The sequence below is a fragment of the Muntiacus reevesi genome, chromosome 21 (genome assembly GCF_963930625.1).
Source record: "Muntiacus reevesi chromosome 21, mMunRee1.1, whole genome shotgun sequence".
In the NCBI taxonomy this organism is placed as follows: Eukaryota; Metazoa; Chordata; class Mammalia; order Artiodactyla; family Cervidae; genus Muntiacus; species Muntiacus reevesi.
Window position 1 is genome coordinate 31,313,396 of NC_089269.1, and position 14,226 is coordinate 31,327,621.

Sequence of the window (14,226 nt, forward strand, 5' to 3'; positions counted from 1 at the left end):
TTTCCATTTCTTAGCATGTATATTTTGTCCATCATTTGCATTAATATATATTAGTTTAAAATTCATAGGCTTCTGATTTCAAAGTCTATATGTTATTTATGTAACCTCTGTTCTCTGTAACAGAATAAAAATGCAAAGTGAATTGAAATGCTTTTCAACTTCCTCAAATATTCCTCCCATTTTACTTGATCATAATTCCAATATCCTTATTTTAGTTACTAAAATTGAATAAGAGGGTATAAAAGTTTTAAGTAATCAGAAAGAACTTATTACTAGCCCCTTATTTATTTAGAAAAAGGAAAGAAAGAGTAGCAATTCTGTTTTAAAATAATGTATCCTAGAAGGATCACAGAATCAGAACAGGAAAAAAAAAATCCCAATCTGATGTAACTGAGAGTTCTTGAGTAAGTTTCACTTCCTCAGACCTTGGCTTTTTCATAGGTCACAGAACAAACAAGTAGCTGAAGTAGGATTCAAACATGTGCCTCCTCCAAGGAGTATACCATTTAGAGGGCACCAATAGCAATACTGAAATGTCTATGTAGTGAATCTACAGATTGGAATACAACTAGGTGATTCAGGAAAAACAGTTAAGGAAAGATTAATGGTTATTTTCTTGATGATGAATTTTGAAAGCTATTAAAATACTGCTGTGTTAGTTTTAGAAGTAGATTGCACACCAGTAAATCTAGTGAGGCTAGGCATAGTGTAGGTACCTGCCATTTAACAACATAGAGATACTTCATAAAAATTTCTCTAATATAACAAGAAAATAACTGGATTATAAATATAGACAACAGTTTCCCTAACACAATCATTATGAGGGTTTAATGATCATTGTTTTCTAACAAATTTCTTTAAAAACAAATTTGGCTACCTTCTATTGAGTTGCTTTTGATCTCTGCTCTATAGGAAATAAAATTTCCTTGTCATTCTTCCTTTCAATTCTTTGAATTTTACCTTCACTTTTAATATCCTCTTTATCATCCTCATTACCATGTTTTCTCTGGGTCTTTATTCCCCCAAGTGTATTTCACTTTCCACTGCACTTTCTTGTTCTGATCTCTAGGTGCTACATACATGTTTAATTGCTCAGTTGTGTTTGACTATTTGTGACCCTTTGGATTATAGTCTGCCAGGCTTCTCATTCCATGGGATTTTTCAGGCAAGGAGTGGGTTGCCATTCCTTCTACAGGGGATCTTCCCGACCCAGGGGTCAAACAGGAGTTTCCTGTGTCTTATAATGTCTCCTGCATGGCAGGTAGATTATTTACAAGCTGAGCCATCGGGGAAGCCCAATCTCTACTGTGACTGCTAAACATCATTAGAATTTAGTCCAAGTGATGTTATATCAAGACCAGTCCATGCATTAAAGAAGTGGTTATGGGTAAGTAAGAACTGTTCTTGGAAAACAGATTTTCCCTTGCTGTAAGTCATATATTTTTTTTTAGCAATACAAACACTGATCCATTCTTCTCAATTATTCCATCTGTATGCCATCAAAATCAAACAGGCCATGGGTTTGCTAACCTGAAGGTGAATCCTCTCTAAGAACTCCTGCAGGGTCTCAGGCTTTTCCATTCCACTCCTTCTTTGTGTCTTCATCTTCTTGGGGGCCACTGCTTCTTCTGATATGACATCCACATAAATGAATTTGAAGTTTCCCACCTTATTGTTCAACATTCCTGTCCACATCCCCATTGGCGTTTTGCAGATAATGTCTATGATATCTCCTTTCTAAAGACAAAGAAATATAAATTAGATTTCAGAGAACTCTGATGCTGTGGCAATTGGTAAGAAAAAAAACAAAAACAAAACTGGAATCATTGAAAATTAGAATGAGGACATTCCACTAAGGAGGCTTAGAGTTAGAAATAAATCTAAGAGGAAACTTCTTTTAAAAGTTTAAGGAAGCTATTTGCTAGTAATGTTGAAGAAAATTCCAACATTCTTGAAGAAAAACTCCTAAATGTATTTGATGATGTGTTTATGTTTTTGAAATCATAACAATTTATCAGCTTACATTTGTAGAGCATTCTGTAGTTTACAAAACATTTTGTATACAGTAGGCTATTTTATGTCCATAATACATCTCTTCAACCTATATGCTAGGTATAATTATTACTATTACTCTAAATATTATGGAAAGAGAAAGGCAAGGGTTAATTTCTCAAGAATTCACAGCAAGTAAGTGGCAGCACCAGAACTCAAGCCTAAGTTGTTTGAATTAAAAAATGATGCTCTTTTTATTTATCCTGTCAAAACAATACACATATAGCCTCATCCCTGGAGGGGCTCCCAAGTTGGGAAGGGGAAGAGAGAGAAGTCTATGACTCTGTCTGTGCTTCTAGTTCATCAGAAAAATTCATATACTTTGCGAAATGAATCTACCCAAAGTATTGCATCCATCTAAAATAATGAAAATGTTCAGAACTTTGTACATATAAAATATGTAACAAAATTATATATATATATATACTAAGGATAAATTATGCTATTTATTCTAGATTAATTAATACTTAATCAACTAGTAGTTATTTAATTAATACTTAGATTGAACTTCACAGCAATAGTTTAAAATATGAATGAAATGTATTGGGACTGACAGAATAATTGGTCTGTCTCTTTATTCACCTCTAAGACTAAGACTGCAGGAGTAATTGTTAAGAGTAAAAAACTTGACACGGGTATTTTTTTTGGTAAAGGAAGCTGATTTCTGTGTAAATACAGTGTCTACATTTAAGAGTCATAATTACTTCTTTAAGATTTTAGCTGTCTACCTTAGATATTACATTATAGATTCTGATATTTTTGCCATTTTAGACATCTACCCTCAAACAAAGTGTTAAATCTGCTACTAAAAATATTTCTTTCTGTTGCTCTTGAATGTGCACTCTTCCATCTAATACACAAATTGTATTTGTAAAAGTAGGATGCAATGTGATTAAAAGATCTGGTCTTTCCAATTTATTGACAGTTTGACCTTCTGACCCTATGAGCTGCTCATCTAGTTTTTCCTGCCATTACTATAGGGAATCAAATCCTAGGCTAGATGACATCCATTAAGCAGACCTAGAAAATCCCCAGAAGCTCTAGGGGTTGTCTCAAGGTATGGGTCCTATGCTGCACCCTTTAAACTTGTACAAATCCATTACAGGTAAGCCCACATGCTACAGGCACAAACCCACCTTCATTTTGGATAAGACCCTGGGTGGGGACAATAGTATTCAATACCCAGTGGTGTCTGTGGGATTCTTATTCTGTCCTACAAGAGCTCCACAAACGTCCCCTTAAGCAGCGCTAGGGGTAGTGTGCTGGCATGGTATTGTAGGGAAAGATGAAATCCATCCTGAATCAAAATGTTTTCAATGTATTTCCTTCTGCTGCCCTCCCTCCACGATGGTTACTCAGCTATAATCCTCCTTTCCCCAAGACTTCAAATCATTTCATAGAAACAAGTAAGGAGCTAACTGTGGAAAGTACTGTTTTCCTCATTCTCCAGCTGAGCTTATTCTGATTTGATATCTTAAAAGGGATAAAAAGAGGAACTGAGTGCCTTGAATGTTCAATAATAATATTAACACTTCATAGCTTATAATATTTATAGTTAACATTGGTTCGGTATTGACAGTATAGAAAATTAATCATTTCTACCCTTTAGCTATAGCGACTTTGTGTTACTAAAATGAATAATCCAACATCTATGAAGTATTTTACCACTAAATCTTCTTCTATTTGTACTATTATAACACCTCCTCCCCTTGAGTATAAACAAAAGTATGAACATGATGAATTTCAAACAAATTTCATGATGTTGGTATGTTATATGACAGGAGCGGCTATGCAGATGTAATTAATACCCCAAATTTATTAATTTTGGAACTAAAAATAAGTTGTCTGGATATTTCTGACTTAATCGGGTAGGATCTGTTAAAATAAAGAGATCTGAAGCATGAGTGAGTTTTCTGCTATAGCTCTTGAAGGAGTGAACTGCCGTGTTAAAGAAAATCATGGCTGGCAACCTCAAGGGACTGATAATGGCTCCCAGTTAATACCCAGTAGGAAAGCAGAAATCAGTGCTACACCCAAAAGGAACTGAATTATGCCAACAGCTAGTGAGCATAAAAAAGGACCCTGAGCCTCAGATATGATCACAACTTCAACTGACACCTTGATTTCAACCCAGTGAGACCTTAAAAAGATCACATGTAAGACCTACAGAACTGTGGAATAATAATACATTTCTGTTGTTTGAAGCCCTTACAGCAAAATAAAATGAATGTAGAAGGCAACAGTGACGAAAAGGGAATTCAGGAGGAAATATCATTGAGAGAAAATTGTCAGGTTACTCGTGGCATTTGCAAGTACTGACTAAAGTATTAAAATTGCCTGACCAATTCTGGTTCCTAAGGCATTTGCTCTCCTGGGCTCTTGCCTGGTATTTCCACTTTCTCTCTGTCTCCTTGGGTTCACTATTTTTACTCCAACAAGTATCAAGTACAACTAGGCACTTCTAGTAACATGTGAGGCTTTTGGTATTCAGAAAAAATGTAGACAGTTCCTTCTTCCTTAAAAGGCTGATTCTAGGAGGTGGGTCATAGAGGATCTTGATTTTATTTATGTCATCAAGTGTTCTATAAAGCAATTATCCTTCAATGAAAAATAAATTAGTTTAAAAAAGGCTATGATTCTGCATTATATACAAAACACAACTTTTGTGAACAGCCTCAAAAGACTGATCGCCCTACCTTACCTCTCGTGTGTTGTTTGAATTCCTGCCGCAGTACAGTCCTCAGTTCTCCTATGGGGAAGATATACTCACCCCTATTTTCCCATACTTGTACTTCCTGAAAGAGATCATACACCCATCCCTAGATGAACCATTCAGAATGCACACACCTTGATTTTGAGGGAATCAGTGTCATAGGGACTTGGTGTGAAATCGGTGTGAACTCGGGCACGGCCACAGAACGGTCCAGAGTAGGGGCCGTCGTCATCGAGTCGAAAGCTGTCCCGGTTACTTGTACCATCTGAGCAGCTTGTTATTCCACCTGATGAAAGCAAAGCAGACATTATCAGTTCTCACTGAAAGTTCATAACATTCTGAACCATCACCTGGACATAACTCAGCAGAAACAATGCTGAGAAACAATTGGATGCCAGCCTCCTGCGGGGGTTCTAAGTGACTGATTGCTGATTCTTCCTCCCAGTCCTTCTCCATCAGAGACTTCTGTCCTCTGAGCCATTTCTGATCTTTATTCAGTCAACATGACCCTCCTTTCCTCAACCACCAGTTCAAGAGCTCTCTTACTTCAGCCTCTGTGATCTGATCCAGTAGCACAGTGCTTTGAGCATTGTCTACTTGCTAAAGAGGCATGAAGTATATAGCCTTAATGCCCTGTACAAGGCAGATAATGAATTTTGTACATGTAAACAAAGACAGAAACCTATAATAACAGTTTGATTTTTTGTGTGCTATTGATCAGGAATGGTCAAAGCATAAGCAACAGAGTTTTCCTACAACTTAACTATGATGTAGCAAAAATGGTGTTTCAGACTTCCTACTGTGTACCAAAAGTCATTCTGAGACAACTCCTCTATGTATAAAAGGTAGCATTTTTGCTTGTAGTGTGAATGACAGGGAAAGAGGAAGTGTGTTACAATGTCTGTACTCCTAAATGATTCAAAGCTGTTCTAAACTGGGCTTTTAAAACTGCTCCAAAACCTTGTTTTCTAGTCCTCTTCCTTTCTGATTTTGAACCTCAAGGGGGAAAAAAAAGAGCGATTCCATTTTTGCTGCCTAGGGACAAGAATGGTTCACAGGGGTGGTTACTCTGAGTCCCCCTACCACTATCAGCCATCGCCTCTCTTTCTCCTTTAGTGTGGTCCTTTGGTGTTTCATGAGGGACCAGGCCTAGTATCTCTACCACTCATTCAAATAAGTGTAGAAATAAGATAAAGATCCCTAGGGATGCTTCATTTTTTATATAATGAAAGTCGCTCAGTCATGTCTGACTCTTTGCAACCCCATGGATTGTAGCCTCCCAGGCTCCTCTGTCCATGGAATTCTCCAAGCAAGAATACTGGAATGGGTCGCCATTCCCTCCTCCAGGGGATCTTTCCAACCCAGGGATTGAACCCAAGTCTCCGCATTGCAGGCAGATTCTTTACTGTCTAAGCCACCAGGGAAGCCCTCATTTTTTATGTGGACTGGTGTAAAAAAAAAAAAGGTGAGTTGCACCTAGTCACTGATATTAAGCTATGTTTGATAATGGCTAAGTGGACTCCCGTTTCCCTTATCCTCTCTTCCATGACCACTTCAGTCCCTGGCTTTTCATGGTATATTCAAGTTAATAAAATTCTACCCACATTTGGCATCACAATTTTGAATTTTAAAACTTTCAGCAGAAATGAATACTAATGAAATCTGAATTTCACACATGCAAAATATACCCCTCAAATGTTTCTGTATTAGCTTTTACTTCACGAAATAGCTATTCTACAGCCAGTAGGAAAGCAGGAATAAAATTCAGTATATTTTCAACATCTGGTCTTTGTGATCCATCTTCAAATAACAGAAGCAGCTGATTTAGAATGGAATGGAAAATAAATTTGCAAAAAACCATTTAAAAGCCCTGAAAAGATTCAAAGGATATAAAACAGTGTACATATAAAAAATTTTAAAGGCATGCTGTAGTATCAGTACTTTGATTAAAATATTGTAGCAGGACAAATGACTGAAGCTTAAGTGACTTCTTTGTTAGAAATGATATTTTTTTAAGAAAATTCTTATTGAACACATGCTGGTTCCTTTTTGTCACCTAATTGATATGTGCTCAGTTTCTCATTTGTGTCGGACTCTTAGGAACCCTATGAACTATAGCCTGCCAAGCCCCTCTGTCCATGGGGTTCTCCAGGCAAGAATACTGGAATGGGTTGCCATTTCCTCCTCCAGGGGGATCTTCCAGACCAGGGATCAAGCGTGCGTCTCTTATGTCTCCTGCATTGGCAGGTGGGTTCTTTACCACTAGCACCGCCTGGGAATCCCTTCCTAGTTGGTGATATTCCTACTATTTAGTATTTACATACCACTTCACCTTTTACTCACTAATGCTGGATGGATACCTAGAATTGATGCAAATTGTCCTGTTCTTTTCAGAATATTCCAGACAAAAAAAGGAAAAGAAGGAAACAGTGAGAGGGGGAGGATAGGGAAGAAATAAATGAAAAATGGGGAAAAAAATGAAAGAAAAAGAAGGAAAGAAAAGGAAGGAGGGAGAGGTAGGAAGATAGAAGGGAGAAAAGAAGGAAGAGAAAAGGAAAGGAAAGAGTAAGTGGGGGATGGGGAAAGGGGAGGAAAAAAAGAAGAGAACAGGATTTTAGTTTTCTGAATATTTCAATTCTTTTAAAAACTCTGGATTCAAAATAATCCTAGTTCTCTCCAGCATACTTTATTGTAGGATTCAGATTTAATCACCAATGTGACCTTTTTTTCCTTATGCCTTCACTTTATTTATTTATTTTCATTTATTTTTATTAGTTAGAAGCTAATTGCTTTACCATATTATAGTGGTTTTTGCCGTACATTGACATGAATCAGTCATGGATTTACCTATGTTCCCCATCCTGATCCCCTCTCCCACCTGTGTGATCTTTTTAAGGCCTATCCCAAGAGCCCTGCTGACCACAATGCTAAAATTTTCAAAATATTCTATAATTCTAATATACTATGTAAGATTTTAAATAATAGCAATTCCATAGGTTCAACATGCTAATCAAGTAGCTGGAAGCTTGTTGCTATTTTCACAGGCCTAGGAGAAATAGAGTCATTGTTTTTAGTTAACTCAACCCAGATGTCCCATCTTGTCACTTATCCTTACTTGATGAACTCCGCCCACTGTAGAGGCTGTCCAAGGAGTCGCTGGTTTTGAGGGAGCTCTTCTCAATGTGCGTTCCAAGTGTGGGGTCACTGTTCCGGTATGGGAGGGTATCCTCTCCATCTTCCTCATCCTTCAGAAAATCATATCAGTAGTTTAGTGCAAAGAACTGATTTCCTTGGAGACTTTCACTGTGTGCATTGATTTAACAAACAAGACAATACTTTAGCAATAAATGATTTCCTTGGAGACTTTCACTGTGTGCATTGATTTAACAAACAAGACAATACTTTAGCAATAAAATACTTAGGAATACACCAGCATAAAATATGAGTGTCATTAATCCTTAGCTCAATTTCTAGCAAAACGTTTTTTGGTATTCTTGGAAAAATTCTTTAGCTGAAACAGTCCACATTTTGGAATTTAACTGAAATTATCCAGTTTATGTTTGTAATTACAATGAATATCATACCAAGACTATTTAATCAGAAATGTTAGTTTATTAACATTTGTGCTTTATCTGTTAAAGCACTTTTATTTCTTCATACTCTCCTTATCATCTGTTTACCAGCATTACTAATCCTTTGAGATCTGATATTACAAGTTTAAACTCTGCATAGTTGCTTTATGTCAGTTATTTGCACCCTACCAGATCACTAGATATGAATAAAACATGCACACTTTGCAATTCTAAAGCAAAGCTTATCTAAGAAGCTTTACAAATCTCATACGGTGCTTGCCACCTAGTCAAGTGAAAAGCAAATCTTGCATAAAATTAGGAAAGACAGACAATTTCAAAAGAAATTACATCTGCTTGAAAACATCTCAGATGTTTTCCATATTTAGATAGTTTCAACAAAACCTATGAATTTCTTAATACTCATCAAAATATAATTCAATATTCCTCATTTTTTTAGCATTTCTAAACATTGATAAAACTTCAGAATAAACATATGATATATGCTTAGTTTGATTCTCTGCTTTTATCCATTCCTTTATTCATTTGTTCAATCATTCAATACAAGCCTATAGAACATCTTCTAAGTACCTGGCATTGTTTGGGGGAACTGAGGATACCATGGTAAACAAGATTCAGGGTCATACCTTAAATAAGGTACATTTTAGGTACATTTTTAGTCTGTGTGTGTATGTGTGTGTGTGTGCATGGGTGTGTGTGCATGTGTACTCTTTGGAGAGGTTTGTGTAAATGAAATGAACAAGACAATTTCAGAGAATAAGTGCTATGAAGGAAATAAAACTGGATGAAATGAGAGGTTTAGCTACTCAGATTAGGTTTCGAGGAAGGTTGACTGATTTAGAGCGACCACCGCAAACCTCCTCCAAATGGTAACAGAGTCTGCATTATTGACCTGAATGATAAGATGATATGACTTTTATGAAGATTTGGAGATAGTATTCCACTCAAAAGAAATAGCAGGAATAAAATAGCTAAACAAAGAATTAACTTGAGTTATGCAGAGGAAAGGGTTTCCCAGGTGGCTCAGTAGGTAAAGAATCCATCTGCAAAGCAGGAGGCGCAGGCAGACAGTTTCATCTCCTGGTCAGGGAGATTCGTTGGAGGAGGAAATGGCAACCCATTCCAGTATTCTTGCCTGGAGAATCCCACGGACAAAGGAGCCAGGTGGGCTCCAGTCCACGGGGTTGCAGAGTCAGACATGACCAAGCAACCGAACATGCACAGACGCAGAGCAAAACAGGGCCAGTACAGCTGGAGCTGAGTGAGAGCGAAGAGAGTATTAGGGTATGAGCTCAGAGAAGTAGACTGGAGCCAGGTCAGGAGGAACTTTTTAAGCCACTTGTAGTGACCATGCAAATCTCTTGCTGTTGGACCCTTCAGATACTCAGATCTCTTGCCGTGGGACCCTTCTTTACTGACATCCCTAACTACCGGCCCTCTGTGTTCACTAACATGTTCGCGAGGAAGCCAGGCACCAATGACTTAATTAGTGGGGCTACCATTTGAGTCCATGCTGGTGGGATGCGGGGCTTCTTTAATGAAAACCTGGGTTCGAGGACTTCCTGTCAATCTGGCCAAAGCTTTCTTAAAACAGTGCTGAAGTGTGAGCTTTGAATGATCCTCCTTCTTTCTTTGTCTCCTTTTATAGTTATCAGACTTGCATTGTGTTCTAAAGGATTTTCTTGCTCATTTTTTCTTTCTCTTCTTTATCCTGCACAGGCATTTTCTCCAGTAAGTCTTTGGTGTGTCTATTCCTTTCTTGGGGTCTACTTCTCAGAGGACTGTAATGAACACATCATGGTAAGGGAATGCATTTTGGTACTGTAAAGTTTTAACTGAGGGAGTGATGTGTTCTGAACTTGACTTTTCAAATATCTTTCTGGCTTTCATGTGGAGGATGGCTTTTATGGAGGAAAGAGTGAAAGGAAGGAAACCAATTAGGTAATCTAGGCAATAGAGGTTGTTTACTTAATCTAAAGCAGGATTAATTTACATGGAGATGTTAAGAGTTTTTAGATATGCGTTGGAGTTAAAACTAGAAGGATATGCTGATGAATTGCTATAAAGAGTGGGTGAAAGAATGAATTTTGAGCGATCTATAGGCTTTCTTCTTTTTTTCTCCTTCTCTCTCTTCCCCGTCCTTTCTTTCCAACACCTACCATTAGTACAGTTCTGGTTTTACTTGGAAGACCGGACAAGAAACAAATTCTTTGTACAGCATAGAGAATCAGTAATTCCATTTTAGGGATCTCAAGTTCTAGATATCTATTATGCATCTAAGTGATAATATCAAATAAGCAACTGGTTGTATAACAGATAAGTAAAGAGATCATAGCTAGAGATGTAATTGTGAAAAACAAAGTCATGAGACAAAATGAGATCCCTTAGAAGAGAAACTAAACTGAGTAGAGCATCTGGGATCAAGCCCCAGGAAGACTCAATATTTAGAAGGACAGGAAAGAAAGCATAGCCAAGACAGGAGACTACGAGAAAGAAGGAAAACCAGAATGCCCAAAGAAATCATAAAAGAGAATGTTTCATATGCAATGAAGTCATCACTTGCATCAGACACAGCTGATAATAGAAGAAATAAATTGGACTACTCAAAATTATAATCATGTGTGCTGTAAATGATACCATAAAGAAGGTGAAAATACAATCCACAAATGGGAGAAAATATATCATATTGCAAATCATATATCTCATAAAGGATTTGTATCATAATATATTGTTTTAAAAATCATAAAAATCAACAGTAAAAAGACAACCCAATTAAAAGAGCAGGTAAGAGATTTGAATAAACATTTTTCAAAAGAAGATATGCAAATGACCAATAAGCACATGAAAAGTTTGTCAACATCATTAGCCATCAGGGAAGAAAATCAAAGTGTAAGGATAATTCTCTTCCTACCCGTTATGAGAGGCTAACATACAAAAGACAGACAGTAGCAAGTGTTGAGAAGCATGTGGAGAAACCGGAACTCTTGCACACTGGTGGTGGGACTGTAAAATGATGTAATCGCTTTAGGAGATACTTTGTCAGTTTTTCAAAGTATCAGACAGAGTCACCACATAACCAAGAGAAAAGAAGAATTTTTCCACACAAAATCTTCAACAAAGGTATTCATGGCAGCATTATTTAAAATAGCCCCCAAGTGGGAACAACCCACATGTTCACCAACTGATGAAGTGATTAATAAAATGAAGCCGATCTATAAAACAGTATCATTTGGTAATGAAAAGAAATTAAGTATTACTGTTTGTTCCAATGTAAATGATCTATGTTCCTCACATACAACAAGTGGGATTTTTCTGAGTCTCTTGTTTCCTCTATTAAAATGTGAACAATAACTGTCTTCCACCCAACTTCTGGGCAAAATTATCGAGGAAAAAATTATATTGAAGTCCTTCATAAGCTCCCAAGTACTTCTATATCTAGAAGAACCTGTTCCATCTTTTAAGAAACACATTAATAGAAAAATTCAAAACAATTAGCAGAGGACACTTACCTTTTCTTCAGAAAGGGCTTTGATGTACTTTTTGCCCACTTTTTTCTTCATTGTCCAGGAAATAGCTCTCATTTTTTTACCTAAACTTCCTCCATTATGTGAAGTTTTGTTTTGTTCTCCACTTTCATTTACGGGTTCCCCTTCATATACCTAATTAGAATTGTTTACAAAAGACAAAATAGTGAAGCAATGAAAAGCATTGATCTGAAAGCATTGTTAGAAGATTCCAAATTTGTGGGCTCCTTGTACATTCTGTGCAGCAGTGTTCAAAATTTTAAGCGATCTGAAAATAATGCATGTTTTTAAAATTGTCTAGGTCTGGTTACCTGTATTACAGACTCGGAAAGTAAAACTTGTGTTATCGAAAGACATCAGCTTCACATCTGATATTATTAAAGATAATTTTAGCTATATTTTAATAGCTGTATAGTAGAATTACTTTAGTCCTTCCTGTTTATGAGATGGACAAAATAGAAAAAAAATGCCAGGCATGATGAGTGACTACTTAGATGAGAGATACTTTTTGGAGGCCTTAGAAAGGCTATAGCATCTATACATGCTCAACAGTCATTAGCATACCTTCTTGCTTCTTATAAATTGAAATGGTCATGGTTATTTTTTAAATTTTGGAGTTAATTAAATCCACAGAGAAACTGCAGTTTTTCCATCTTACAGGTGATGAATACGTGCACATTTCCAACATTCTCAAGTAACATTAATTATGCCCTGGTTCCAGCCATTAGAACAGGGATCTTTATGTATTCCACATACTAATCAAATCTCTATTTAGACTGCTTCTGATTTTTACTTATTAAGAATTTTGTGAAACCAGTGATTTTTCATCTAACTCAGAATAAAACAATGTTCACAGCTCACAAGGCTCTATAACAACATAATATAATGTAATATAATGCAATTGTTATAATACATATTGCAATATAATATTGTTGATATTTAATCACTAGGTAGTGTCTGATTCTTTTGTACTCCATGGACTGTTGTCCCCCAGACTCCTCTGTCCTTGGGATTTCCCAAGCAAGAATACTGAAGTGTTTTGCCATTTCCTTCTCCAGGGGATCTTCCTACCCAGGGATTGAATCCACATCTCCTGTTTTTGGCAGGCAGATGCTTTACCACTGAGCCACCAAGGAAGCCCATGATATAATATATATATTACATTATATAGAGTGTATATGAGATAAAGAATTCAAGCCATCTCACCCCTTGCTACTTCTCAGATTTTTCTTATTCGCTATAGGAATGATTCTCAAAATGTGGTTCTAAGACCAATAGCAACAAAATCACTTGGGGACAGTTTGTGTTTTAACAAACTCTACAAGTGACTTTGATACATGCTAACATTTGAAACAACTGCACTTGAGTACTGCCACACTAGTACCTCTGCTGTTTCTCTTTCATATTCCCATCAATGTTTGTACTTGATTCAGCCGTTGCCTTCCACCAGATATCCACAAATGTCTTCCTTCATCCATCCAGGTTTCCACTTACATGCCAAGTAATAGACGAGAAATTTTCTGACTGATCACCCCATTAGAAATAGCCCACATGTATCCACACTCCCTGTATGTTTACTATGATTTATTCTTCTCTTAAACACTTAACAATATCCAATAATATATTTGTCTGTTCTTTATATTTTACTGCCTGCATCTCCCACTCTGATATGTGCTCCATAAGACTAGAGATTTTATCTGTTCTATTCATCCTTAGTATCTAAATAGTTCCAAGAACATAACTGACCCTCAATATTTTTTGAATAAATAGAACTTCTTATGTAGAACTTTGGCATTTTTTTCCCCTTGGAGGACATTTTTGGGTGACATATACTTAATATCCCAGATTTGCAAGAAAGGACCCTTGAAGGTCATTTAGTCTAGCACTGTCCACCATCTCCAATAGGTGGGTGGCCAGTCATTCCCTGAATATAAAAAACCAAGGGAAACGTCTCTTTAGTGAACTTGAATATTTTAATGTGAAGGTGTAATGACATAGTTAGCATCATTATTAATAAATATTATGTTTTACTTCATGTCTTACCCCAAATTGCCTATGATAAATATGAATGGACAGCCAGTTTAAGTCCTCATTGCACTTTATTAATGTCTACAATCAGGGTTTTAAAGGCAAAGATTCTTTGCTTAATTTGAAAGCACTGAATAAAATATAACTTGAAACTACTTAAAAATTTTAGTGTTAGGCTTTTTCTTTTCTCTTTACTTAAACTTTTTCTATCTTCATTGTAAAGTTATAAACTAAAATAAGAAAATATATTAGTTTATTACTATCTGTGTTAACTTACCATTGCCTAAGTTTCAAAAAAGTGCCATAAATATTTTTAATT

The 14,226-nt window shown here is 36.4% G+C and overlaps 1 protein-coding gene across 2 annotated transcripts in view; it reads right to left on the bottom strand.

Annotated features, from left to right (window-relative positions):
- SAMSN1 (SAM domain, SH3 domain and nuclear localization signals 1) overlaps window positions 1–14,226 on the bottom strand; it is a 132,932-nt gene that overhangs the window by 12,650 nt on the left and 106,056 nt on the right. For both annotated transcript variants that reach the window (XM_065913579.1, XM_065913580.1), the window contains 4 exons: window positions 11,865–12,014; window positions 7,881–8,010; window positions 4,900–5,051; window positions 1,531–1,737 (listed from right to left, as the gene is read on the bottom strand). In XM_065913579.1, coding sequence (XP_065769651.1) covers window positions 1,531–1,737; window positions 4,900–5,051; window positions 7,881–8,010; window positions 11,865–12,014 — 639 coding nt within the window. The remainder of the gene's footprint in view (window positions 1–1,530; window positions 1,738–4,899; window positions 5,052–7,880; window positions 8,011–11,864; window positions 12,015–14,226) is intronic.